The sequence below is a fragment of the Pseudopodoces humilis genome, chromosome 17 (genome assembly GCF_049639895.1).
Source record: "Pseudopodoces humilis isolate 2021_Gansu_Grassland_sample_001 chromosome 17, ASM4963989v1, whole genome shotgun sequence".
Lineage (NCBI taxonomy): Eukaryota > Metazoa > Chordata > Aves > Passeriformes > Paridae > Pseudopodoces > Pseudopodoces humilis.
In genome coordinates this window covers 11,613,716-11,640,054 of record NC_142216.1, presented here as the reverse complement: position 1 = coordinate 11,640,054, position 26,339 = coordinate 11,613,716, and the positions used below count along the sequence as shown (strand labels likewise).

Here is a 26,339-nt window from a genome sequence, read left to right as displayed (position 1 = left end):
CCCCACCTTCTATTTAGATGCTACACCTAGGTCAAAATAAAATCTGGTTTTGCATATCTGTTGTTATAAAATCAAAATGAGCAATGAAAATCATACACAGGGTAACTGAAGCAGAAGAAATACACACACTAGACATTCTTCCAAATTTTTATACACAGCAGGCATGTGAAATCAGCAGCAGCAGGCTCAGTAGCTTTCATGTGCTTTTTGACTTAGGAATTGAGTGACAACTTTTCACTGCTTTGGAGTGCATGCTATCTGCTAATTACTTTATTTTAATGAAAATAAAATGGACAGGTGTGTGTCATCATATTAAAAACTATAGATGCTGCATTATGGGAGTACTCCAGGTAAATACTAAAAGCTTGAATGACTATACAATGAAAGAAAGATTTTCTTTGCATGAGAAAGAGATTTTTAGTTCTTTTGTGTCTTACTGTTTATTTCCCAGTATTCACCTTGTTCATACTAACAAAACATTAGAGAATGCTTTTGAATAACCAGTGCACTCAGTCAGGGTATAGGAAGCTTGTAGCATGTTAAGATTTTATTATTTTCTGTCTCTGGTCAAAAAAAAAAAAAGAAAAAAGAAGTTGATTAGAGAATGGCTCAAGCGAAAAATAGCAAATAGATGAAACTCAAATTAAGGCTGGAATATAGTCATTTTTCAACGTGGACAGGCTGAGACTGGAAGCACACCTGGGTGCAATGCTGCCATTTGTGCTGTCTGGGGGGAGATGTATTTATTTCTGCTTTGGAGCCCTGTGTGATGGTGGTTATTGGCAGCTATGGCTTGCAAACATGCTGCTCTCCTGTCCTCTTTTGCAACTTAATGTTTGTTTTCCTGAGAAAATGAGAAAAGTTAAATGGTTTCTTGAATACTTGACTAAATACCTTCCTTGGATAAAATGGCAGAAGATTCCATGAGGCATAAATTTCTGCATTCTGGTTTTGCCCTGCTCATGAGACTGAACACATCATTGGTGCTTAATGTCCAGAGACTCAGGAGTTGGAACTTGAATTAATTCTCCATCTCTTTGCTTGTTCTCCTGTGGAACGTACAGCAGGCTCCTCTCAACTCTGGTGTATCTCACTTTCCTTTTTTGAACATAACAGCAATGCTGGCCTTTTATTTTAGAAATAAAATGGGTGGGGGTACTTCTGAAGTCAGCATAAACACAAATGTCTGAATATAAATTAAGATTCTTGCCAGAACTATAAAGTAAGGTAAAAATTGGAAGCAGCCTGAGAAAAAAACCCAACCTGCTTGCATTTCATTGTTTTTTTTTTGAAAGTAAGAAATGAAAGATATCATGCGCATACAAGAATATTAATATGCAGTTCCTCTTTACATCCCTCCTCATTGTCACTGGTTTTTTTTCCACTGAGAAATAAAACAGTATATATGTCTAAAAAATATTTTTTTCTTTCAGTTAGTAGGGTTAAAATTGTATTTTTAAACACTGAGTACTTCCTCATTTATCATTCTAAATTCCATTGCTTGTTTCCAAGGAGATAGAAATATGAAGGAAAGGCATCTGAGACTGATTTGTAAGGCTTTTCTCTTTAATGAGAGTTGAACGTGCCTTATTTTAAGGAACAAAGTAAACTTGGAGCCTCTGTAGTAAAGAGGTTGGCACTCTGAGTTTCATTTTTGTGCAGGCTTACTTTGTGTCTGGCAGTGGGGATGTGATTATAAAATGTTCAGTGCAGTGTCAGATCATCCTTTAGTGCCTCAGTTCTGCTGTTTTCTGCACTGAAGCACTGGGAGTTCCCTCACCCATCCACCCTTTGTAGTAGTGGCTTTCTCCTGACAGTCAAAGGGTTTTTTTGGAGGACAAGTATGGACAGTAGACAACAACTAGTTTTTTTTCCTGTGAGGAGTTCAGAAATGCCAAATCCTGGATGGTTCCATCAATGTTGAAAAGCCTGTAATTGTTCAGTGCAGTGTAAATGCTAAGTTCTAACCAGAGATCTCTTTCTTGGTTTAATAAAATCCTAACTGAACCTGGAGGTAAACCCTCCAGTTGTCTTACCTGAAGTAGTCTTCACCACCTCAGTTGTGTTTCTTAGTCCTGTAAAGGCGAACTGGTAAAGCCTCCAGGACCGGGTGTCCCCCACCTCCACCGAGCTGCGCTTCCACTGGTAAATGATCTCTTCTCTAGGGTAGCCATCTTATTGCAATGGAAAATACAGAATGCTTGGTTTCATAGTCACTGCTAGAGTTTAGGGTGCTTTGGGGAGTAAAAATACTACTATCTATTTCTGGAAAATACTGGAGAAGCATATTGCAAGTAAATTATAGATACGTTTTTCTCAAGTTACTTACTAGCTCCTTTTACTTAATGTCACGTTTCATTAATTATAAATTATATTAGCACTTGAGACAAATGTTTCGAAAATAGGTTTTTCACTTTTGTGGACCTAATAGGATGTAATTTTGCCCATCCTCCAGATCAATCTGCAGCTGGACCAGCAATTCACACCTTGATCTAACCGCAAAATGTCAAACTCTTGACTCAGCTGTGCAGTAGTAAAACACCTGTGCACAGAGAGAAAGTGGAAGGCCAGAATAACTTGATGCTGAAAGTAAAAATTTCTTGTTTTATGGTCAGATATAAGCATAAAATAATCACATATGGTCCAGAAATGTAATTTTTTATAGCACTTCTTAATAATATTTGTGAACATATATGATACATGTACTGAAAAAAAGATCAAAATAAATGTAAAACCAGTGGGGTATGTCTAATTAAGTACATAGCCTTCACTGACTCTTAAGTATGTAAAAATAAATTTATAATAAGAAGTTCAGTGTGGGTCAGAAAAAGGAATCTTTTTAAGCATGTTACTTACAGCTTGAAAATTCCAGCGGGCAAGAGTGAACATCCATTGGGAAGTTGTGTAACTGTAGCTGACACTCAGCATCGATTGTCAGCCTGAGAAGAAAGAGATCAGGATATAGGGAAGTTTGTCCTGAAAGCTACATCATGGCAAGCAAAGCAAAGCAAGATTCTTACTAATATGGATCTTGGCTATAAAATATACAAGCACTATATATCTATCTATATCTATCTATATCTATATCTATATCTATATCTATATCTATATCTATATATCTATATCTATATCTATATCTATATCTATATCTATATATCTATATCTATATCTATATCTATATCTATATCTATATCTATATATCTATATCTATATCTATATCTATATCTAATCTATATCTATATATCTATATCTATATATCTATATATCTATATCTATATCTATATCTATATCTATATCTATCTATCTAGTAAACTATTGCTATCTATATAATTATTGGAATATTCCCAGCATAGGAAGACATCATGGTTACCGATAAGTAATATTTCTTTTTTGGTTCTATAGAACCTGATCATCTACTTTCTGGACTGTGTAATGGAAGAAGGTAATAAAGTTCTGTTCCTGTGCATCTGAAATGGCAACATTACTCATGACTGACAAATCCATAAGTAGATATACATGTCATCTCATGAGGAGTGACAAATCTTTATGTCACAACATGCCATAATGCACTAGGAAAATGTATTTTACGTGACAAAAATTCTATTTCAGAAATGATGGATAGGAGTCCAAATTTAGACATCTGCATTCAAGACAGCCATCTAGACTCCCTTCACAGCTAGTGCAGAGGCACTCTGAGGATACATTTCCTCTCACTCCAAAATAAGACATTTAAATTTAATCAGAAGAAAAATGTACCAAAAGGTGTTTGTCTCCACTGAATATTAGGAGAATCTCCATGATTACTCAGGTAGTGTAGGTGCTAAGCTCAGGAAAAGACAATCACTTTTAGAAATCCCAAGTAAGATGAAATGTACCCTCTGGTGTTCCTGATAAAAACTCTGCCATTTTTCATTCACTCCCAACCCAGCCATGAGCTGAAGGATACTTAGACTTTGGAAGAGGGGGAAGAGGTAGGGTGAGAGATGGAAAAAGGAAAGGGTGGGGTAAAATGTTCATTCCACAAGGTGTCTCTAGGAAAGCTGTAGGCTTCTGGTTTTTGCTGATTCTGGGGTGTCTAAATGATGAGCCCTGGTTTGTCTCCAGGTTCCTGAATGAAGGTGTTGTGGGAAAAGAAGCCTGAGTTTCATCCTGTGGGACGCAGAGGAATGCTGGATCAACCAAGTTAATGGAGTCCAAAGACAACCTTTCTGCATTAGGGATTTAGGAAGACATTTAATTTCCCTGTCTCCCTTCCTCTTCTCATTTTCATCATCTTCAGTACCACAGATACTTGATTTCCTGCTGGACAGGGTGGTTCTTAAGCCTGGGGGATGTGACTGAGAAAAATCAATCAGCCCTTCAGAATCCCTCTTCAGGACAGAATCCCAGCTGTGTGATACTATCACATTTCATTTCTGAGTTAATCGAGGTTGAATCCTTGGTGCTTGCTGTGACTCACCAGCACAATTAAATATACATTCATAGCAGATACCTGTTTCCAAATTCTACCAGATACATCTCTTTCTAGTGAGAGAAACCAAGGAATTTGAAGAGAAAGGTAATAAAATCCAAACAGACAGTAGTGCAGCCAAGTCCAAATTTAACATTTGAAAAGTGGATCTAGGCTCATCTTTACCAGACTAACTTTGATTTGCATTGGATTTCAATTCTGATTATTCTATTATCTCTTCTGGAAATGCAATATGCAATAAATATAAAATAACTGTGAAATTCTTTTTTGTAATTCAGACAGTTGCAACATTAAAAGGTTGTCTTAACCAAAGCCTCACATCTATTCATTAAGATTATGAGTGCACTTTTTTTCAAAATGTTATTTTTGGCACCCAATAAAGCAAAAGCAAAAAAAACTTTGACAAAATTCAGCTGAAAACTCAGATAATCTTATGTCTGTCATCTTTGATTCTATACTCTCATTTTAAATTATAAATTCTCTTGAAAACATGCTGTGTTTATCTGTATTTTACATTAACCCAATTATATCACATGCAAGAAAATGTATAGAAAACCCCACAGGATTTTCACATTTAGGAAGTATCTTATGATCATTTGGAATATGATATTTGAGTTGTTACATATGGCATATGCATACTTAATTATTGAAAATGTAATTTGTCTTAACAGAAAAACTATACATGTGACTGAGGCACTTGGAGATGTTAAGCATATCAAATTCAGATCCATGAAAATTTTGGTGGAATGGGGCATATCCATAGGTTTGAGTAAAATATTCAATGCTGGGATGGCAAAATCTTATTTGCCTAAAATATTTGAGGAATAAATTGCTTTTTCAGGGTGGAGTTTAATCTGGTTAAACTAATCAATTCAGAATAAGAGGCCTTAATAGCTTCTTTGATATCCTCTACTTAATTCAAGGATATTTCACATTTCTCAGTTTAAAACAATAAAAAAGTAAAAGGGACCAAACCAAAGGCAAACAATAAAACATAGCAAAAAATAAATTGCAGAACGTGATGACTAATTAGTATAAAAATTCCTATATTAATGTCAATATAGGAAAGTGACTATTGTGGAGCAAGACACTACAATCTGTAAGAAGAAATAAAATTTCTTATTGTGCCAATATATAATAAATTTCATAGAACTGATATCTTCTAAATTCTTCCCTTTTCCAGGGTTGTTTACATAAATATATAGGAAAACACAATTTTTTTTTCCTTCAGTTTAATGTCAAAAGACCTGAATTCACAGGATTTTTCTCTTTGGCTTTTCTTAGAAAAAATGAAATGAAAGTTAGGTACCTCAATGTGTACAAGACTCTGCCGTCATTCCAGATCCTGAGCATCCTGTTAGGAGTGGTTATCCAATGAGCATCAGCCTTCTTGGAATTTCGGAAAAATGTGTCTGGTATCCAGATCTTCCCAACCATGTTACTGTTTAATCTGAGCACTTTTATAGTGCTGTTGAACTTCAGACGTCTGTCATACCACGTTTGGGCGAAAAATATATCAATTGTATATTCCTGTTGTGTTAACCAGAAATACTGATGAAAACATAGCACTCAGCATTCCACATAACTCCTGATATGCTTTCCTTAATTTCATATGAAAAACCTGTGAGCTACAGAAGGTGATACCAGACCTGATAAAACCAATCTCTTTTGGTGAAGTTTTGAGGCATGTTTTACCAAAGATTGTTGTTTTAAAACAATTTATTATTTTACCATTAAGGGTAAAATTAAGGTGAAAGTGAGTGTTATATGCACTTAATTCTGTGTCCCCACATCTCAGCCCACACCTGCTCAGGTCAGAGAACAATTAATCATTTCCTTGGATCTGGGACAGGAAAAGCTTGAGCTGACTTAATTCCCTGTGTTAATCTCAGAAATGGTGAAGTCTTTGGAGAAGTTTTAGGCCTTTTACTTATTATCTCTTGGTGGGAAGAGTGTTAATATCCCTCATGAATGGTTTTCCTGATTTTGTAGAAATCTGGAAGCTCGGTTTTACCAGAGTTAAACTGTTGCAAAGCATTTGAAAGCAGAGCACATAAAAATGTGAGGATATGTTTGAACTAATATTTTCACAGTTTTTCAGCATAAAGCTCAGTTTTCTGGTTTGTACACAGTTACACCTCATAAAGTCCTCCCACCCATAACTAAAATGAGATTTACAAAATGATATAGGTATGCCACAACATTAAGAACTAGTGGAAGCTTTGTAATGTCAAAATGATGGAGACTTTGTAACAAGGAAAATGGGTAATCCTTTACCTACCATATTGATAGCATTCACAGGGCCGATGCTATTTACATACATGTCAGTGTGAATTATTGTTGGTTTAACTGCAAGGGAAACAAAAGGAATCAGTAACCAACGAAGGTCAAAATCAACTACTGAAAGTCAAGCTTGAGCATGTTACTATGGTTTCTCTCCTCTGTGGTTGCCTCACATTTAAATGTGCGCATAAAATAAATACAAATTTGCAACAATGTCTTCAGTTTGAAAATAGTTGGAGACGCTGTGAGACAAATTCTTACATCATTTATTCTATCAAAAGAAATTCCCTTATGCTGGAGAGCAAATACTGAAACCAGTGTTGATAGCTTAGAGAGGCTCGTCTGACTGAGAGGATTTACATTTTGTGTCAGGTCACAGTAACGCATCAAAACAAAACACTATCAACAAAAGAAAACTGATTTCTCTTATGATGCCATGCATCACTTGTTTTATGTTATAATGCCAAATGCAACATGACTGTTTTTAACCAGAGTAGGTGGCTGTAGATAAATAAAAATTCTGTGAGCTCAAAGACAAAAATACTTAAGGCTCTAAGGCAGAAATTAAGAATATTTGTTACATTAATTTATTTTGAAATTACTCCATTTCAGCTTTATTCTTCTTATATACCTTGGGTATGGCATGATTGTTTTTTTCCCAGACAATTTTAGGAATGCTTTACTTCCTTTCCATTTCTAAAGTCTTGGTTTAAGTGAAGAAAAATTCCTCTGCTAATTTACACTGTATACATACACTGAAGGTTAAAGACTCATGTTATCCTTCACTGTGAAAAATTCCTTAGTTTATAAGCCTCTATAAACTTGTTAGCTTCCTTCATTAACCTTGCTGCTCTCTGCTTTCCTCTATCTGCTTCATCCATGAAATCTGTGCCTTTTCCTATAATCTTATTACTGCTGTATCCTCTTCTGCAGAGGTATTGTCTGCCTTCTCTGCACCCATTGGGCTTCTCAAAATGACTTCCAGCAATTCAGGGAGATTTTCTCCAGGTTACCTCAGTAGTCAGTGGAGAGGAAGAATCCTCCAAAAGGTGATTCAGTCAAATAAGACTTCCATTCTGAGCCCAGGCTCAGCTCTATATACTTACATTGGAATCATCTGGGAAAACTGGTTTTGCTTGACTGCATTTATCTTTAGTGAACCTCTTCCTCTGTGCCCAATCCTGTCACCTCCTGCCCTGCTGTGATCTTTAGTGAACCTCTTCCTCTGTGCCCAATCCTGTCACCTCCTGCCCTGCTGTGCGAGTGAGGGCCCAGGCTGCATCAGTCTGTGCAGGGCTGCTGCTGTTGGAGGCTCTGTATCCCTCACATCATACAAGGATTAGGCTCTATTAGCCTCTTTCTGGACATTCTTTCCAAGGTATTACTTGTGATTCTCTAACAACATCTCTCAGGTACAAAACAGAACAGATAAACTTGCTTTTTCAATCCCCAGAAGTTAATTTTTGAACATCCTATGCAGGTAAATCATCACAAGCTGCTTGATTCAGCAAATTATAACACTCTTATTAGATGTCTTAGGATAGATTCAGCAATCTTAATTTATGTCAGCTTCCAAAACCATGACTATTTTACATGCTTCTGATGTTTTTCTGTATTGCATTTTATTCTCGTCACTACTTTGAACGGATTCTGCTTCCTGAGTAGCATAATATGACATGAAAATTCTTTCTCTCCACTGCTTAATCAAAAGTTGTCTAAAAACAAAACCAACGTACCTCCTATGTCAGGTCTCAATTTGTTGTCATATCCTTCCAGCAAGCCATTTAAAATAAGAGTCACATCACTCTCGTGGACTTTGGGAGTCAAAACCCAAGTCTTATTTGAAGTGTAATCTTCATAATCATCATCTCCCTTTTGGGTGGAACTATTAAAGAAACAAAATGAAGAAAATAAAAGCCTTGAAAAATACAAATTTGGAGGGAACTTCCTTGGAGGGCAACACACACAGTTTAGATTTTAACAATACGGTAAAAACATTTTTAAAATTTCCCATTTTCAAAATTAGGCTCCCAGTACAGATGCCAAATAACATCTGAGGTTACAGTTCACTTTATCAGCATTTTCTTTTAGTACAGTTGAGATCACATTCTGTTCAGAGGAACATCAATGCTTATCACCTTTGTCATGGCTATTTTTTCTCTCATTGGCTCAGGTGGGACCTGTTATGAAACAAATCTGTCACTTAGCTTATGCAACTCTCCACAAAAATATCACTTACTATGTACACATTGTGGTTGCTTTACTTCTATTGGACAGAATGGTTTGGTGAAATACATTACTGACGAGACAAATAATTGGATTAATTCACACAAACTTCTCATGCAGCTTTTCTCCACTCTCATGAACTTGACTTTACTGGGCATTTGGAAAGTTGAGCACAGATTCTTGCTAAAGGTTTTCCTTTTCACTTTTGCTAACCAGAACCCACAGAGGGTAAAAGTCTATCTGCTGGTGTTCTGCTGCTGCTCAGAAATATGACAGCAGGTCTAATTCAACCTGCTCAGCACAGTAAAAAATCACGTTCAGAGCCAGAATGTGTAGACTAGTCTTAATGGATGCTTTGTTTTCTCAAAATCAGTGCCTCCAGTTCTAGAGGAGAACATTGAAACTACTTTAGAATATGACATAATCAGAAACTTGCATTTCAGAATGTTAATGGTAATCAGCTGAACAGTGCAAGGCAGCTGTAGGGTTTTTTGCATAATATGCCAATGCCCTTCTTTCCTGCCCTGCTTCTGTGACAAAGTTTCAATGCTGCTGGCTAGATATGGAAAATCCTAATGATACTACAAATGTGTTAAGCCAGTGGATAGAGTTTGGATGCACATGGGTGAAAAGCAGAAAAATTAATTATTTTCCAGTTTCAACTGGAATCTGAAAAGGAGCGGGAAAGAGCACGAGAAGCAGATTCTCATGTGGGCTGGATCTCCTGCATGGCACACAAATTGAAAGAGACACAGTTGGTCATGGGTGCAGTAGTGAAGGGATGACTTGTCCCAGAGCCTGAGAGCACTAATGATCTTCACTCAGCTGAGGCTGTGCCCCCTTGTCCCTATGGTGCTTTCCTCTGCATCCAGCTTGTACCTTCTCACAGTGCAGGGCACAAAGGCTTTCCTGTACTGGGTGTTTAGGAGCTGTAAGCCAACTGCACAGATACAATCTCAGGAGGAAAGAGGCTTTGGGTTCTCTCTTCCCCTGGGCACAGCCTAACAGGAAATAGCTGTAGCTCTTTCCGCCTCTCAGTGTAGGACATTGCTTCCCAGGACGCGCTGAAGGCACGGGGATATTTGAAGCACCCCAAGATTGCACAAGGCAGTAGCAACTAGGATTGTGTAGCACGGATACAGAGCTGGTCTTGCTCTGAGATGAGCTTGGAAGCTGCTAATGAATGTGATCACCTTTCCTTTGTTAGGTGTGCTGGATAGCAGCCACTGCCTGCAGCCTCCAGGCACCACCTCATCTGCCCTGCACCAACCACAGGGAGCTTCAGCTTCCCTGGCCAAGAGCTGCCAACCCAACCTCTTCATTCTGGCTGCACAAGCCTGGACCTGTAGTGTTTTATTAGGAATCAAAAGCAAAGTTTCAATTGGCAATATGGTCCATAGTATTCTGCTGGTACTGAAAAACAGGCCAATTTAATTAAATTGGGAGTTTGATGTTTTTTTATTCAGTTGTCTGGAGTTCAAAGATCTAATTGTAATTCAAAGAAACATAATTGAAGCTAAATTCTCTCTCCTGGAGGAAAGGAAATACTTCTAAATAAACTCTTTGCAAACAGAAGGCACTAGATTATATGTTTTCAAACTATGCAAAATGAATGAAGAAAAATAACTTCATTTATAAAAAACCTTATTCCTGTTTTATAGCCAATTAAATAACCATTCTCTGAAAACAATATCTTTTTCTGAATGGAAAAGAAAAATAAATCAAATGCATCATTTCACAAAGGCAACACGTTACTGAATATCAGTGCATTGAAAAAGCTTCTCATTCAAAACTCAAACCAGGTAATTAGCAGAGTCTGACCTACTAGACAGTGCAAGATCAGAAGTACATTTGTCTAGAAGTTTTCTTAGATCTAGAACAACTTTATTGAACAGCAGCTCAAAGTAACTGAAACTTCCATTCCTTCTTGGAAAGTATTTGTATGTCAGAAATAGCTGTCTGTGCATCTCTCATCTCAAGCCATTTTGGCACTCCACATCTCCAAAACCAGCAAATGCTTTATGAAATTATTGGGAGACAGAGGAGGGAAAACACAGCTAGTGTAGCTGGGGGAAAATGCTATGAATTCCAGTTTTATGAGAATTCCACAAGGATCATAAGTTAGCATGGCTATCCAATTTTCTGTGTAAGCCTGCATTCCAGACAGAAAAAATCAGAGGTGCTTCTCTATCCAAATAAGCAGAGCTTTAGCCATGCAATACCATTAATACAATGAAAATTATAATGACAAAGCCCTTTTCATCTCCTTAAGACTTTTAGATCAGTCCTTCTGATTATATGGCTGAAATTTTGCAAGTGCTTTTAAAGTCCAACTCAAATTTGTTAAAGCCTAGATTATACCCAAATGCATATTAAAATCTATTTTTATTATTCTGACTGCTAGAAAATTTCAAATCTAGTAATATAGATATGAAAAGAAACATATATTTACCTATCTGGAGATTAAACTATAGTGTTTTGAAGGTTCATCTTTCAGACACTGATACAAAAACTCACCATTTGAGATATTCCCACTGTGATATCAATGCCACTGCAAGATGACTGCAACACTGCTTTACATAAATCCTTAAATACATACATTTCCCTATTTGGAAAAGATATTACTAAAGAGGGTCAGAACCCAAGCTTGAAACTTCAAGCCATAGAGTAATTAAAGTTAGAAGGCACTTTTGGAGGTCATCTGGTCCAATCCCTTTTCAGTTTGCAGCTGAGTCTGCATGTGGTAGCTCTGATGGTAATCATTTACAAATATAGATTTATGTATGTGTAACCACAAGTGTTTAACATTCAGGGGGCTCTTTGTATGTCTCAAATTACTTGAAATACATCTTCACAAAGCAGGAAGAGGGCAGAAATAACTGGTGCTAATAAGCATTAATTTAGATCTGATTTTCTTAATAATATATGCAAAGATCTATAAAATGGTGTTTCACTCTACAATTACATAAAAACCTCATTCTGCCAATAAGATTTTTACTATGTCAGAGGCTAAACAGGGTTGAACGAATGTTTTTTATGTTCCTTTCTAAAACAAACACCTAATCCTAATCCTGCATTGAAGTTGTTACTCCATTTATAATATTCATATAGCTCTTTTGAGTGCTCATTGGTGAGGAGTAAATTTAGTAACAAACTGAAGTTGATGCAAACTAAATGTTCAGGAACTTATTCTTCAGATCTTTGCCAGTGTGTTTAATCCACACATTTCTTTGCAATACTCTCTGGGCAACATTTAATCATTCTTGGTGCAAATGTAATCCCTGTGGGCAGAGGTACCTACTGCAAGTAGAGCTGGGGTCACCAGCCAAGGGAAAAAGGATTAATGAAATGATGCTCACTTCATTGTTATAGCCTTCTTTATGGGCCCCTTAGCACTAAAGGCATTATTTCTGTACTGGAAATACATTAAAATTGTAGAAAACTATATCTCTGCTGGGAAATCACTGATGCATTAGGAAAACAATTTTTTCCATCTTCTTTATTGATCCTTCTTCAGAAGACATGGTCAAACCCATTACTTAAATGTTTCATTAATGTGCTGATACACCATTCTCTTAGCAACCCAAAGTCACAGAAGTCCACATTATGGTTTGGGAATCTTTTTTATTTTTTAGTTTTTAATAGATTCAGCATGATCTCTTTTGTGCTTTCATTTCCCATAAGTAAGTTTGATGCCTATGCAAAAATAATCCACACTTTAGTAAAACTTAACAAATAATTATATTAATGGTATATAATTGTCTTACATTATTATGCTTTCAAGCCTTGTGTCTTAAATTCTTTAGTTGAAAAATATCAAGCATAGGTTACCCATTTCAAAACTACTGTGTTTTAGTTAATTGCTATCATAAAGTGAACACTATAACTTTGGATGATCTCTGCTGTCATCTCTATATCAGAGACATTCTAATGTGATTTCCAGGAGAATCATATGCAATGCTTCTTGGAAAGACACTACCACATGTAGGTGGAGATAGGCCATGCATTATTTAATATCACAGACAACAGCAATAATTTTACAGTCTAAACTGAGGGACAGATTGAGCACATCTTATTTAAGTAGTGAGCAATAACTCACAAAGGATATCCCTTTGAAATAAGGTATTATTTCCTAATGCACAAGAACACGATTTTCACAACTTGTTACTAGAAGTAGAAAGGAAAGGAAATTCTGCTCTGGACAATAAAAAAACCTTCCATGGCTGGTCAGTCTTTCAGCCTTCCAGCATGAGGTCATATATTAACTCGTCAAAATCTCTGTAGTTCCAGTGACTTTAGATGAGTTAGGCCAGTTTGTAACTGCTGTGGCTCTGTCCTCTAATTTTTCTAAATATACAAAATTAATTTTAACTATTACCAAGAATTTTGTTGTGAAACTTCACCTAAGAGTTTATTGCTAATATTAAATTGTTGTTTACAAGCAGAATCAGAGTAGCCACTAAGTACCTAAAGGGAAAGACCTACCTGTAGCAGTACTGAATAGCTAATTACTGAATAATTTAAATCTAATTAAAAAACTTAAGCTTATTTATCAAAAAATCTGGGCAATTTCATCTTTTATACAAAGTAAGCTATAGAGCTTTCAGCAAAGATTTAATAAACAACTTGAATATAAAATGAGTTTTCCATTGAAAGCACCAATGTTTTCTACCTGTCAGGGAAGAACTGAAACAAGGCTTGCCATCTCACCTGTTTAACTAGCACTGTTTAATTGAATGAAGAGTCAAGTTCGATTCATTCTCTGATGTGCATAAAAAATTACCCTGATCTATAGGTCATACATTATTCATGGTGATAATATGGTCAGTGGGAAGGAAAGATGTATTCCAGGTTCTCACTGTGGATACAGAGATGCTGGATGCAGATGTGACGTGTGAGTACGTGGAGATAGCAGATGTGGAAGAGAATACAGCGTCTCTGGAAATCTAAGTGTCTAAATTCTCCCTTGTTGACTCACATTTTAAGTAAAGGTATCTTGACTGAAGCAGAGAATGTTTTCACAAAGCTGTGCCACAGATTCTCTTGTCCTGTTTGTGTTTGTGTTTCTGTTCTGTACATCTGTGTTTAAATCCCAAGGCTATGCGCAGGACTGAGTTTCTGTTCTTGCCATAAAAATGGCACCTATTTTCTCTTTTACTACTAAATGTTCATCACAAATACCCAACCTCTGATTTTATTTGGACTGCAAATCATGCAATGCAAAGATTAGTCTCTTCCCAAATCATTTCCCACATCAAAGATGGAAACTCAGATGCTTTTCTTAGAGAGAAGATTCAGTCAGTTATCAGAAGTTCCATAACAGAAAATTAAGTTGAAAAATTTGCACTAAGAAATCACTGAGAAACTGTCTGGTTCTACCTTCACCTAGAATTGGGGTGCTGCTGCAACTACAATTCTGGATGAAACTATAGCACTGCTTCTGCTGCAGCTATCATTCCATGTACTACTCAAATTAGGCAATGTAGTTAAAATCTTGGCATGAAATGATTATTTAAAACAAAGCAAAGCTAAATTTTTCTGTCATGTCTAAGTCACAAAGGGACTGAAACAAATGAAAATAATTATTAAAAGAATATTACAGTTCTCATAAAGAAATAGGTACAGCTGAAACAGATTATTGGACTGAGCACACAAGTCTCAAAATGTATTTTTAAGAGCCAGAAATTAGTAGAGGAGCACAAATGAATGCTCCCAGCAATGACTTCTCAGTCATCTTTACTGAACATGAAGGCCCCAAATTGCCAGCAATCAGTCATTTCTGAAAGCTGTGCCTGCCTTGAGATTTAGAGGCTGTCTGGATTCCTGTGATCATTTACACTCTGTTCCCCTGAAGAGATGATACCTGGCAACACAGCACCAATGGATTGTGCTGTGGATTTTACAAACTTTCTTGTAAGAATATTATTCAACAACTCCCAGCAACCTCACTTGTGCTTGTCAAACATTTTGAGAAAAGCAGACAAGTTCTTAAATCTTTTCACAGACTTCTAAAATATTATATGGCATTGGTGGTTTTGTATTAGTGTGTATAAAACTGTCGATCACAGCAGACTGGTTTATCTTACAGTCCTTCTACATCCTGCCCAAGACATGCATTCACATTAACTACTGCACTTAAGATGAAATAAATTTTCAGTCTTTGTAACAACTGTTAAAGCATCTATTTTCCATATTTTCAGATTCAGCTGAATTTGGCTACAGCAAGCATTTATAAAGAAAGGTTTAAAATGAAAAATTTAACTTGGTTTATGTTTTGCTTCATTCTTGTCAGTTCAGGAAAACGCTTTTAAAAAAAGCTCTTTGGAGTGCATTTATTGAGAGTGCTAACAATAAAACTTCTGGTTTGCAATATTTATGGTGTTTTCTAGTTCACTGTGCTGAAAAATTGTAGTGCAATTTTTGCATTGCACTACTGATTGGATTCAAGTCATGAGTCACCATGAGGGTTATTGTCCCTTTTAAAATATTTCTGGTTTCAACAAAATGGGCTCACAGCCAGTTGTCACAAAAATTACCAGAAACAGAGACCAGTGTTAGCAGCCCTGGCAAAGAACCAAAAGCTGAAATGTGGCACCCAGTCTAGAATCTGTTTCTTCAGGAAAACATTGAGGTATATTGTTAAATAAGTTGGTGAGGGATATACATCTCCAGGTCTATCAGAAGAGATTTGTGTTATTAACCAAAGCTGAATTACACCACAATATAAAACTTGTGGGTATGGAGAGGAATTGTATGTTACCCTGAGGGAGGATAGCAAAGTGTAAAGAGATGAAGGAAACTTTAGGCCAGTAAGGAATAGAAAGATAATTATAGAAACAAGCATGCATCATTCATTTTGAATAGCCTGAGCCTGAAGTGCAGCATTTATAGTTACTAGAGCTCTCGAGGAGTCTAAGATGTGATCAGATGATTCAGATAAGCCTCCATAACTTAAGATATTATTTAATTTAATTTTTTTTTAGCTGGAATTTTGTATGACTGTGTTTCTTTATATTTTATTTACTGGAGGTTACATAATCTACTTCTTTATCTGTTTTCACTGTGGTTATGGACACTCGTGTTAGCAGTGAGCAAAAAATTAGGAACAAACAGAAAAGAGAGAAATAGCTACAGCTATCATAGGGTTAGCTTGTTCAGCTTTATTTGAAAGTATCTAGCTATAGCTAAGTGTAAAAGTTTTAATCTTGGAATTATGTGAACCTCAGAAGGTTTCTTTTTTGTTTTACATTCTTCTTTCTACCTCTCCTCTCCCATCACCTTCTCTCCTTTTTTTATTCTTTTTTTAACAATTCTATGCATCTCTGAATGTGAAATCAAAGGCACTTGGAGCATGAATTTTGCCTGTTGTTATTACTCAGCTCCTGCAGATTTCCACTATAGTTAGCAAATCTCAAGAGAATGAGTAAACAACCATTACTGAAATGTGATTTGACTAGGTCTGTTCTATCTTGAGCTCACTTCACTTTTTCTGGCTGTGTTTTATTGTATATAATTAATTGTCATCTGTTAGTATTCCATGTTATATCTCTTCCTCAATGATGTACGTACTGTTATAAACAATTGCTCTAAAATCTCACTATAAATTAAAAAGTTCAATTATCTTCTCAGTGAGTAAGATTTAGAAAACATGGATGCCCTCCAGACATCTATTTAAACAACATTAGCTCAAAACTCCCAATCCTATTGCTCAATTAGATATGAGAAATGCAAAAATAGGTTCTTGTTCTGAAATACCCTATGAGGCACTCATGTTTGTGGTTTTTCAAAATTCTTGCACATTTTTTTTCCTATATTTTGTCTGCATGGTAATTCCACCCAGAAGGAAGTCACTTCTGGAATCAATCACTCATGATGTAGTCATCTTCTCATCACTATATTTCAATGTTTAACAACAAACATGTGAGGTGCTAGAAATGTCAGCAGTTTTCCTTATTGAGTAACACTCCTGAGCTTTTTTTTTAAATTTAAAATACTTTTTTAAAAAAAAATTGGTCTGCCAGCATGAGCTATAAATTCAAGTTAGTCTGAACATAAATTCAAGTTAAGCTGAATATAAATCCTTATTAGAATTAAATCTATCAGAATGTTTTCATTCTCATCTTCTACATCTCAGTGCACAGAAGAGCACTATAATGAAGTGTTCCTGGTGCTGGGCCAGGAGCCAGGAACATAGAATGCTTAACCCAGCTAAAGGACTAGTGTCCTACTTGCTGTGCTAAGCCAAGTGATATCTTCTCTGCATTTAAGTGCATTTTTACGACATTAATAAGCACATAAATGTCCCTTATTATTTGTGTTTGATGAACACTGGGTATGATGCTAAACCATCTCATGATGGAGGAAGAAACAATCCCTAACTATTCCTTAGGGAATGCCTTTGCATTGTGCTTACCAGCAATGTACTGTTGGTAAAGCAAGTGGGTCAGATAGGTCCTCAATGTTTAGGGAGCCAGTCAAAGATAGATGTGAAACTATTCTAAGTGTATTAATAATTGTTACTTCTCTCAGATCATGGAAGTATCATCAGTGGAATGTTTTTGAAATGTGTCTGAAGAAAGAGCTGAATGAACAGAAAATAGCTGCTCAATACATGTCTTTAATTACATCATGATACAGCTAACTCATTCACAAAATAAGAGTAAGCAAATGGTGAAAATTAAACCTTTTTTGTTGTTTCTTTTTAAAACAATGCTTCTGATTTAACTTCATTTTTAATGCATGGTAACCAATAGTAACCCATGTGTTCCCACATAAACCAACTTATATCATGCAAGACGCTGTTTGCACTCATGCTCATAAAACAGACTGTGCAGGGGTGGATGTGGAATTTAGTTCTGATAACAGGGTAGATGTGTGATACATTAAGAATGTAAGTGGCAAACTAGTGTCTCTATGTCAGCTGAGTAGGGAAATTGTCAACAAGTGCTCTGCAATTCCTCTATGGGAATTATTTGTTTTGCTGGACTTTCTTTGGTGGTAGGTACTGTCAGGATGGCTTCATGTCAGGGTTTCCATAGTCCTGTGGGACATGTAAGCATGCCAGCTTCTGGGTAAGGACTGCCAGCACATCTGCTCTAAAATGCACCCAGGCAGGGATTCTCAGCTCACCCCATGCCTGTTTAACGTGGAGGAAAGGAGGTTTAGGGTGGACCTTCTCACTCCCTACATCTCCCTGACAGGAGGCAGGTGGGGGTCAGTCTCTTCTGTCAAGGAACAAGGGATAGCACAAGAGGAAACAGCCTCAGGTTGCAGCAGGGGAGTTTGGATGTTAGGAAAAATATCTTCACTGGTAGGGTTGTCAGGCACTGGAACAGACTGCCCAGGGAAATGCTGGAGTCACCAGCCTGGAAGTATTCAAGCCATGTGAATCTGACACTTGGGGACATAGTTTAGGAGTGAACATGGAATTATGGGGTTAATGACAGGACTCAATGATTGTAGAAGCTTTTCCAGCCTTAATGACCTGATGAATCTGTGCCTTTACCCTGCTATGCTATATTCCAAGTCCACTTCTCAAAGCCTCTCCTGTTGTAGCAGCCTCATCTTTCTCCACACTGCACGGTGATGTCAGTAACTCATTCTTCATGGAGTCATGGCTTGTTGCTATTGTCTAAATAAAACTCTGGTTGTACCATACAAAAAGTCAAATAAATTAGCCATAGATGCCTGCTCAATTAGATAAATAGCTGTGGCAGCCAAACCAAGTAAAACGAAGCTGTGGGCAGCTCAAGAGGAGTTCAGACCCTGACAAGCCTTTGTCCTGAGGCCGTGCAGGCTCAGGGCAAAGCAGTGGCTGTGCTGTGTTGCTGGGCTGCAGCTGCAGTTCACACATGGTACTTCCAAAAATCATCACATAAATTGTGATGCAAAGCTGCTACATCTTACTTGCCTATTTATGCCCCACTTTTCCAGAGACAATTTCAAAAATAAATACTGGGGTCCTGAAAATTTTCTAAAAAGCTTACTTTGGATATGTAGTCCATAGAGAGAAAATCTCACTATTCAGCTCTATTTAGCTATCTCAGGATATCCAGCTTTATATGTAAAAATATCAGAACCTTTTTTCTGAAAAAAATAAATTGTTTTAAAGGTCCTAACTAATAAATAGTAGGGTGTCTCTGTAACATTATTTTAGTGAGAAGAAACTGTGTATGGGCTCACTCAGTGTCTTATCTTTTTTTCTTTTTCTATCAATCTCCAATAAGTACAATGTAAGGCACATAACATGCAAATTCTACCTAGCTCTGAAGTTTTTGATGTTTGAGTGGGCTAGGCATAATGGTCCCTGCAAAGTGTATCTTCTCATCCCGTGCTTTTGAATGTGACTCGTCAAAACACCAGGAAAGTAGGAGCAATTTCTATTCCATACAAATACAAACATGTCTCCCAGAATTCTCTTTTTCCTCTACAAATATTTTGGCATATCTTTTTTTACTCCTGTCAGCATTATAGAATTTTACTTTATAAATTGTCATTGCTCCGATTATGGTCAGAGAAGTTTTTCCTTCTCCTCTCCTTTTCCTTCTTTGTCTTGTAAAAGGAATAAAAATTTTAGGGAAAGATACTAGAAACTTCTTTTATAAGTGGGTGTTATTCAGGGCTAGAGAAAACTGGATGCCTAACTGGAAAAGAGAGAAGGAATAAGAACAATAACCAAGTACAAGCAGAAGCTATGAGTGGGTTTGATTAATGTGTATAACTCTCTACAAGGGTCAGAAGTAGTACAGATGTAACCATAGACATATTCCAAAAGCATTATTTTGAAACACTGCAGCGGCAGCCAAGTTTATCCAGCACTATTACCAATTTATTTCTGAAATTTCTGGAGAGAAGAAACCATATTAAGGTCCAAGGGATGCAGACTCATGTAACTAGAGTTTCAAAATATGTTTAGCAATGGTAAACAGGGTGCTGAAGATGCTACAGAGAATGATACAAAGTCCAGAAGACGTACAGTGGTGAAAATGTTTACTTCAGTTTGAGAGATTATATAAGAGGATTTTCTTTTCTCCTTGTCTCCTCATCTCCTGCAGTCTGTACTGTGCCTAATTCAAAGGATCCTCTGAGATCTGCTGCTGAGACTGTTTCAGCTGAAAACCTCTGTGTCCATTCAGGCCACAATGTCCAGTTCCTCATCAGGTTTCCTTGGCTCCATCAGAGCTCTGTAGAGCACCCACTATGACACAGCAGCAAGAAGCTTTAAAGGTGAATCAATACAAGACCAAGCAGGGATAAGCAGATGTTACCATCTGGCATCACTGGTCCATGGCCAGCTGTGGGGTCTCCTCAGAAGAGATCTAAGCACCAGCTACATGAGGTATTATTTATGGAGGTTGTACTTGTGAGCATTGAAGCAATGTCCACAAAGGAATTTAGGGTGGCTGCACAAAGCATCATGGCAACTCAGAGCAGGCTCATAGGCAAAATGCAGAAGATTTCAGGCCCCATTTTCTGTGATACAGAGGAGGCACCATGAGGCTTCAGAGATTTTGTTTTTGTTTGATCCATAGGATCAAAAACAAAAGGAGCTTTTGTTGGTCCTTTATGGATCTTACCCAAACTGCATAATCAGGACCTCTTTAAAAACAAGAGTCTTTCCATGAGCTGAGCAGATGCTGATGGGGCCATCAGGTGAGGATGGACACCTAAAATTAATGGGAGATGAGCAGAAGCTAAGGATGAAGATGTTTTACTAATCGTTGCATATCTCCCACGTGGATAAATCCATCTTCAGTTTGCCCTTGCCACAGATCCAGCAGCTTTTTATGAGCTACAGACTTAGGCAGAATAACTGACAGAGTTAGTTTTTATCTCTTTAGTTTAGTTTATCTCTTTAGTTAGTTTTTATCTCTTTGATAAAAAGAAATTCCACTGGAAGCCACTGAAGTAAAACTTTGCATGCAATTTATCCTTCTGAGATCCTGGGGAATTTGGCAAACACACCTCAGTATAATTTGTTTAATTAAAAACAGGTGCTATTCTGAGATTTACAGTTTTCCAGGACAGATTACCAAAGAAATAATTTAGAAGAGAGGACATAAATGGAATACATTTGCTAGCAAATGTTGCATCTTTAGCTTATATCTGTCAGATTTTCTAGGATTATGCTTTCCATACTGCCAGCTGCTCAGTATTCTGATTTTGTGCAGAAAACCATGTTGGTAAACATTTAAACACAAATGAAAGTGTTTTCCTGGATAAAGGCTCGAATACTTAAAACCTTGCAAAACCAAAGCCCAGCTTAGCTGCCTCAGCCTGTTTTCCAAGGTGTCATTGCAGACATGGCATCTTTGTTAAAGAAATACATTGTTTACATAACATTTGGAATTGTTGCTCGTTAACTAAAATGAGAGGTCCTATTTAAAATATGCACCATTTATGACTGGAAGTAATTTGACTATTAAACTTCTGGGCTTTTCATTAAATCCTTTCATTACTATTTTATTGAGGAGCTCAGAACATTGCATATGCAGGTAATGATTGCAGATAACAAATGTTGCTAATTTTTTAGTCTGAATATATGTAACATTAAATTTAATCTCATTTGTGCTTATCTACTATAGAGAGATGAAAAGAGATAGAGCCTTGGGGATGGTAACAGAAGAATTTATTTCACAGATACAGTACCTTTCCTCTTTCTCTTTTTTTTCCTTCCTGAACAAATTGTATAATTAAAGCTGCTAACAATTTTCCCTTCTAGTATTCTCCACAAGCCTTCACAAACTCTGAACTTTTTACCATAGGAGCTGAATTTCTTGGTTTCTGGCTAAAGATTAATTTTATTTCAAAGCTTAAAATAAAATCCACTTTTTGAAATCAGTAAGGCTAAAATTATTCCTATTCCCTTTTAATATCAAATATATATATATGGGTTGTTTTCACACATATAATCTCTAGATGACAGAATAGTAAATTTTGGAACTCATTATAGAAATAATCCTTATTAAGAGGTATACCAGAGTAAAAGTGGTTGGCTATTATGTGGTTATTATTCACTAAGTGGGTAAAACAGTGGTTGAAAGTGGTTAGATATTAATAGCAGGCAATTTGGAATTGCTTAATTTAATTTTAGAGCAATGAACCGTCCCTGGAATTGGTGGTGGCATGTGGTGAGAAGAAAGATGCACTGTCCTCACCTGGACAAAACAGCAGTACCTTAGATTTAAACCTTCTGACATCAAGGAGGCAGAGCTGTGGATCTGGATCACAATAACCAGTGCAGAGAAGAATATTTTCATGTTGTTCACCATCATTGATTCTTAAATATGGGTTTCAGAGCCTGGACATGGAATTTAGGAATTTGGCCCGAAAGATTTGTCATGGCTTTAATCTCATGTGCTACATTAGAGCCTTATTAAGGTTTTAAGTAATTTTAAGTGCATTTTATAAGTCTTTAAAGCAGCTTAGTGAGGTTTTTTTGCATTTCCTTTAGAAACCAGTAAATAAAATGAGAAAAGTCATTGTTAATGTATTGTTGATTGTTCTTGCCCCAAAGAGCTTACAAATATCCAATATGTTTATTCAATACAATGTGGTCTATGATACTGGTTAATTATTTGGCTTCAGTAAAAGAGTAGCAATATTTGTAATTGCATTCTAAGGACCTCCAGGTATTTTACTGCTGGTAACTTTCCCCTCTTCCAAATCCTCACCTTCCCAGAAAATAGTGACTTTACTCCATTACAAAACAAAATTTTAATACTCAAACACATTTGAGCCCTCACAGGCTGGAGGAGCAGGATGCATCATTTAAGTTACATTCAGAGGAGCCAAAAGGTGTCTTTTCAGTACTCAAGTTCAGCTACTAAGACAGTTCTTGGCAGTGTAAATATTATTACATGGGTCACATGCCCCATCTTCTTCCTGAAGTCACTACCAGCTTTCTCACTTGTGTTCTTCAAGTGTGGAATGTCTCTGGTCTCTGACTCCCAAAACATATACCAGGCTGTATGCACTTCATGCATTCCTCATTAATTTGAACATAATAAATCATCTTCCCAATCCCTGCACTTGTTTTCTATTTGAAGCATAGCAAGCTTCCTGTCATTATATTAAGAATGCACAGTTCCAGTCTTCATAATTCACTTCCAGACCAGGTTTAATTCTGCCTCTGATTCATAGCAAGTGTACAACATTGCTGGACTCAGAGCTGAAGTCCTTACTCCTTGAGTTAAATAACTCTAAGGGGTTATCTATGAGTAATTAATCTAAGAAGGTCAAGCAGGCTGTAATTTTAATTATATATCAATTATTTGGTGGCATTCTTCATTCACTGTGGCCCTGTTTGCCTTTCCAACTACACTGTACACTGTTTGCCTAAACTACTAAACTGCTTTATCTGCTTGGGCCATGGTATCACAGCTGTCTTGAAAATATTGTCCATTCATAAAAATAAGAATGAGCATATAGATTTATGTTATTGATTTTGGGGGGGGTCAGGTGATTATTTTTCTGCAGAGTCAGTTCAAAAGCTTAAATTTTGGAGGAATGGCTCTTATGGCTATAAAAGTAGAAACCAGAGGGGAAAAGTCATTGTAGACTCCTTGATAAACTGCTTTCCTTTGCCTGCTTCAGTATCTGATGCCCACCTGATTGAAGCCTTTTAGTGCTAATTTGTAGTGTGAAGTCTTTTGTGTCTTCACCGGTTTTCAGAGAGGAAAAGCAGAGCACAAACCCTACCACCCTTCCATGGGATGTACACAAAATGTCCAAGAGATAACTGATCTTTGTGTCTGATTATCATGGGCACATCACATTCTGCTTTGGTGACACACTTTTCCACCTTTAGCAAACATATGTGGGGTGCAGTGGGTACCAGAAGTGCATCACTTAATAATATATTGATTAATACATTGATTAGTTTAGTAAGACTTTCTAGCACTATCTGATTAATTGCTCTTAATCATTCTCTTGTTCTTCCTCCTGCTATCTCTTTTTCTCTCTCTTGAAAAATAATCTAAGGGAATTAAATGAAATTGGAATTTAGTGGATAATCCTCAGTCTGTTACAGCAGGCAGAGCTCTGTTTGGATCTGAAGATATCTTGCTATGGATTAACGAAAGCTTCATATGACCAGAACTTGCTATCTGTGTTACACAATATAACACTGAGCCACTAGTGAAGGAAAACACTCATTTTCTCATATGATCCACTATTTTTGGGGGAGGAATTCTGACAGAAGGTTATGTATGTATGTATGGGTGTGTACACCCTTCAACGTCTATTTCTCATCAATGTATAGAACCAGATGTATTTTTCAGCAGAACATGGAGCATTCAAAAAGTTGAAGATAAATAGCTCAGAAAGAAAGGTAGCCTTTTATCTCAAGGGTTCATATCAAAGTCCAAGATGACATTCAATAGAAAATACAATTTCATACATGACTACCTGCATCATTTGGAAAGAGCTTATGCAAGCATAAAAAGTAAATAACTTCTTATTCCATTCCTTCCAAAAGATCATTATTATCCTTCATTTATTTTAAATAGCTTTTTTACATATATTGATCTTTTATTTCTGGTAATAATCTGTGTATGTTGGTATAGGGATGGTAAAAATTATATTTCTTTAATGTTTTGCTGGCTGTCTGCAAACAGATGAAAGTTCTGTCTTGTAAGACTAATATTTAGTTTCATACACAATGGCCAGATTTCACAGCTAGGCCTACACATTGTGTTGTTCTTTACTGAATATGTGTGAAAATGTCCTTCCAATAGATCTGAAAAAATAGAACTGATCCTCAAGATACAAAAATCTGTTTTCAACAATAGTGATTTTCTCTTTTAGTGGTGATCAACTGTTGCACTAAGATTCTTGTGTGATTTACTGAATTTCTATTGCCTGCTTTCACTTTGCACTAACCATAATGTAGTCCTTATTCTGGGTCAAATCAATGGTATTTTGTGCCATTTATTTTGCATCTGGCAGCTGCCAATAGCAGAGGATAAAAGCAAAAGATAAGGGCAGAAATATCCCTGGTAAAACCTCTCCTCTTCCAGAAACATGCAGCTAGAGATTTCCTATAATGAAATGCTATCCAGTGATAGCAGTTTAATGGATTTTAAAACATTTTTCTTCTCTTTGAATCTGTATAAATATTTGGGCTCTGCGTCACCTCACTTATTAAAAAGAAAAACATTTTCATAAGTTTTCAGACAGGGATAATATCATTGCATGCTCTATGCCCTTTATATAAGAGAGAACAAGTAAGGCTGCTGTAATCAACTTTTTCTGTTTTGCTTAAGACATCACATGAAAAAACATTATGCAGCTGAGGTAGCCATTTACATTGGAAGGTATTTGTTACTTTTCTCTTCTGCTTATGCAGTCACTGGTGGTTTTCATCAGCATTAAAGCCTCCTTTTTTGACAGCAGTTGTGTTAAAAATATTACTGTTATATAAATAAGAAGATATCACTGTGTGTCAGACTGAATACTCAATATTCAGTCTGACAAGACCTGCATATTAATTTTCTGTCACAACTATACAAATACCCCAGAATCACACTAGGTATAATCCTCACTATTCTCTCAATAGTTTTCTTCAACCTACCACCACCACCCCTCTTTTACCTCAGTTTGTCTGAGCCAGTTGGCTGGTGTTGGAACTTGTGAAAATATGTATCTCCCTCTACCCACTCTTTTTTCATATGGATGAAAAAAAAATATAGTCATTTTGTAAATTTCTCACATTGAAGGAGATGGTTACACATTCTGATAAATTAGGTTCTAACCACTTCATATGAAAAATTTAAAAGCAAGTAATATTATTTTCTGTTTTGCTGTTTTCTTTATTTTTTGACTTATAGCTAAATCTCTTCTTAATTAGAAGAAGCAAATAAGCAGGTTACTTCTGGACATTGAAATAGGAAACCAGACCCAATTGAAACAGCAAAGCTCCTACTTATGGCACCAGAGCTCTTCTGAAGCAGGTGCTCACCTAAATAAAGTGCCTGTGAAGATATTTCACCTCCACAAGAATACACTCTAGGAGAATTCAGTCTCTCATGCTCTGCTTTTTACAGCATCATGGCAATTTAGGCCATAATCCATCATCACAAGGAAGCATGCAGAATGAACACTTTATACTGTTCCTTTCTCATCTCTCCATCACCTAAAATCCCTCTTCACCCTGGTTTTTGTATGTTGGGTATTTTCCATAGGGGCAGTTGTAGTCCCTAATTTCATTAGTGCCCAATGAGTTTTAGTCTCATTCCACGAGAAAGGATCTTCCTTACCTAATAATAATAATTATAGTTAACTGACTATGGCCATGGGCTTTTTTTTTCTGGAATTTATTGTTCTTTCCTGGTACTTTCTGGGATATTTTTGTTCATTG

The 26,339-nt window shown here is 36.6% G+C and overlaps 1 protein-coding gene across 1 annotated transcript in view; it reads right to left on the bottom strand.

Moving 5' to 3' along the window:
• Nucleotides 1-26,339, bottom strand: part of GABRG2 (gamma-aminobutyric acid type A receptor subunit gamma2) — a 64,544-nt gene that overhangs the window by 31,931 nt on the left and 6,274 nt on the right. Inside the window, exons 2-6 of the mRNA XM_005523473.2 lie at nt 8,491-8,639; nt 6,753-6,820; nt 5,781-6,001; nt 2,857-2,939; nt 2,037-2,174 (exon numbers count right to left, since the gene is read on the bottom strand). Coding sequence (XP_005523530.1) covers nt 2,037-2,174; nt 2,857-2,939; nt 5,781-6,001; nt 6,753-6,820; nt 8,491-8,639 — 659 coding nt within the window. The remainder of the gene's footprint in view (nt 1-2,036; nt 2,175-2,856; nt 2,940-5,780; nt 6,002-6,752; nt 6,821-8,490; nt 8,640-26,339) is intronic.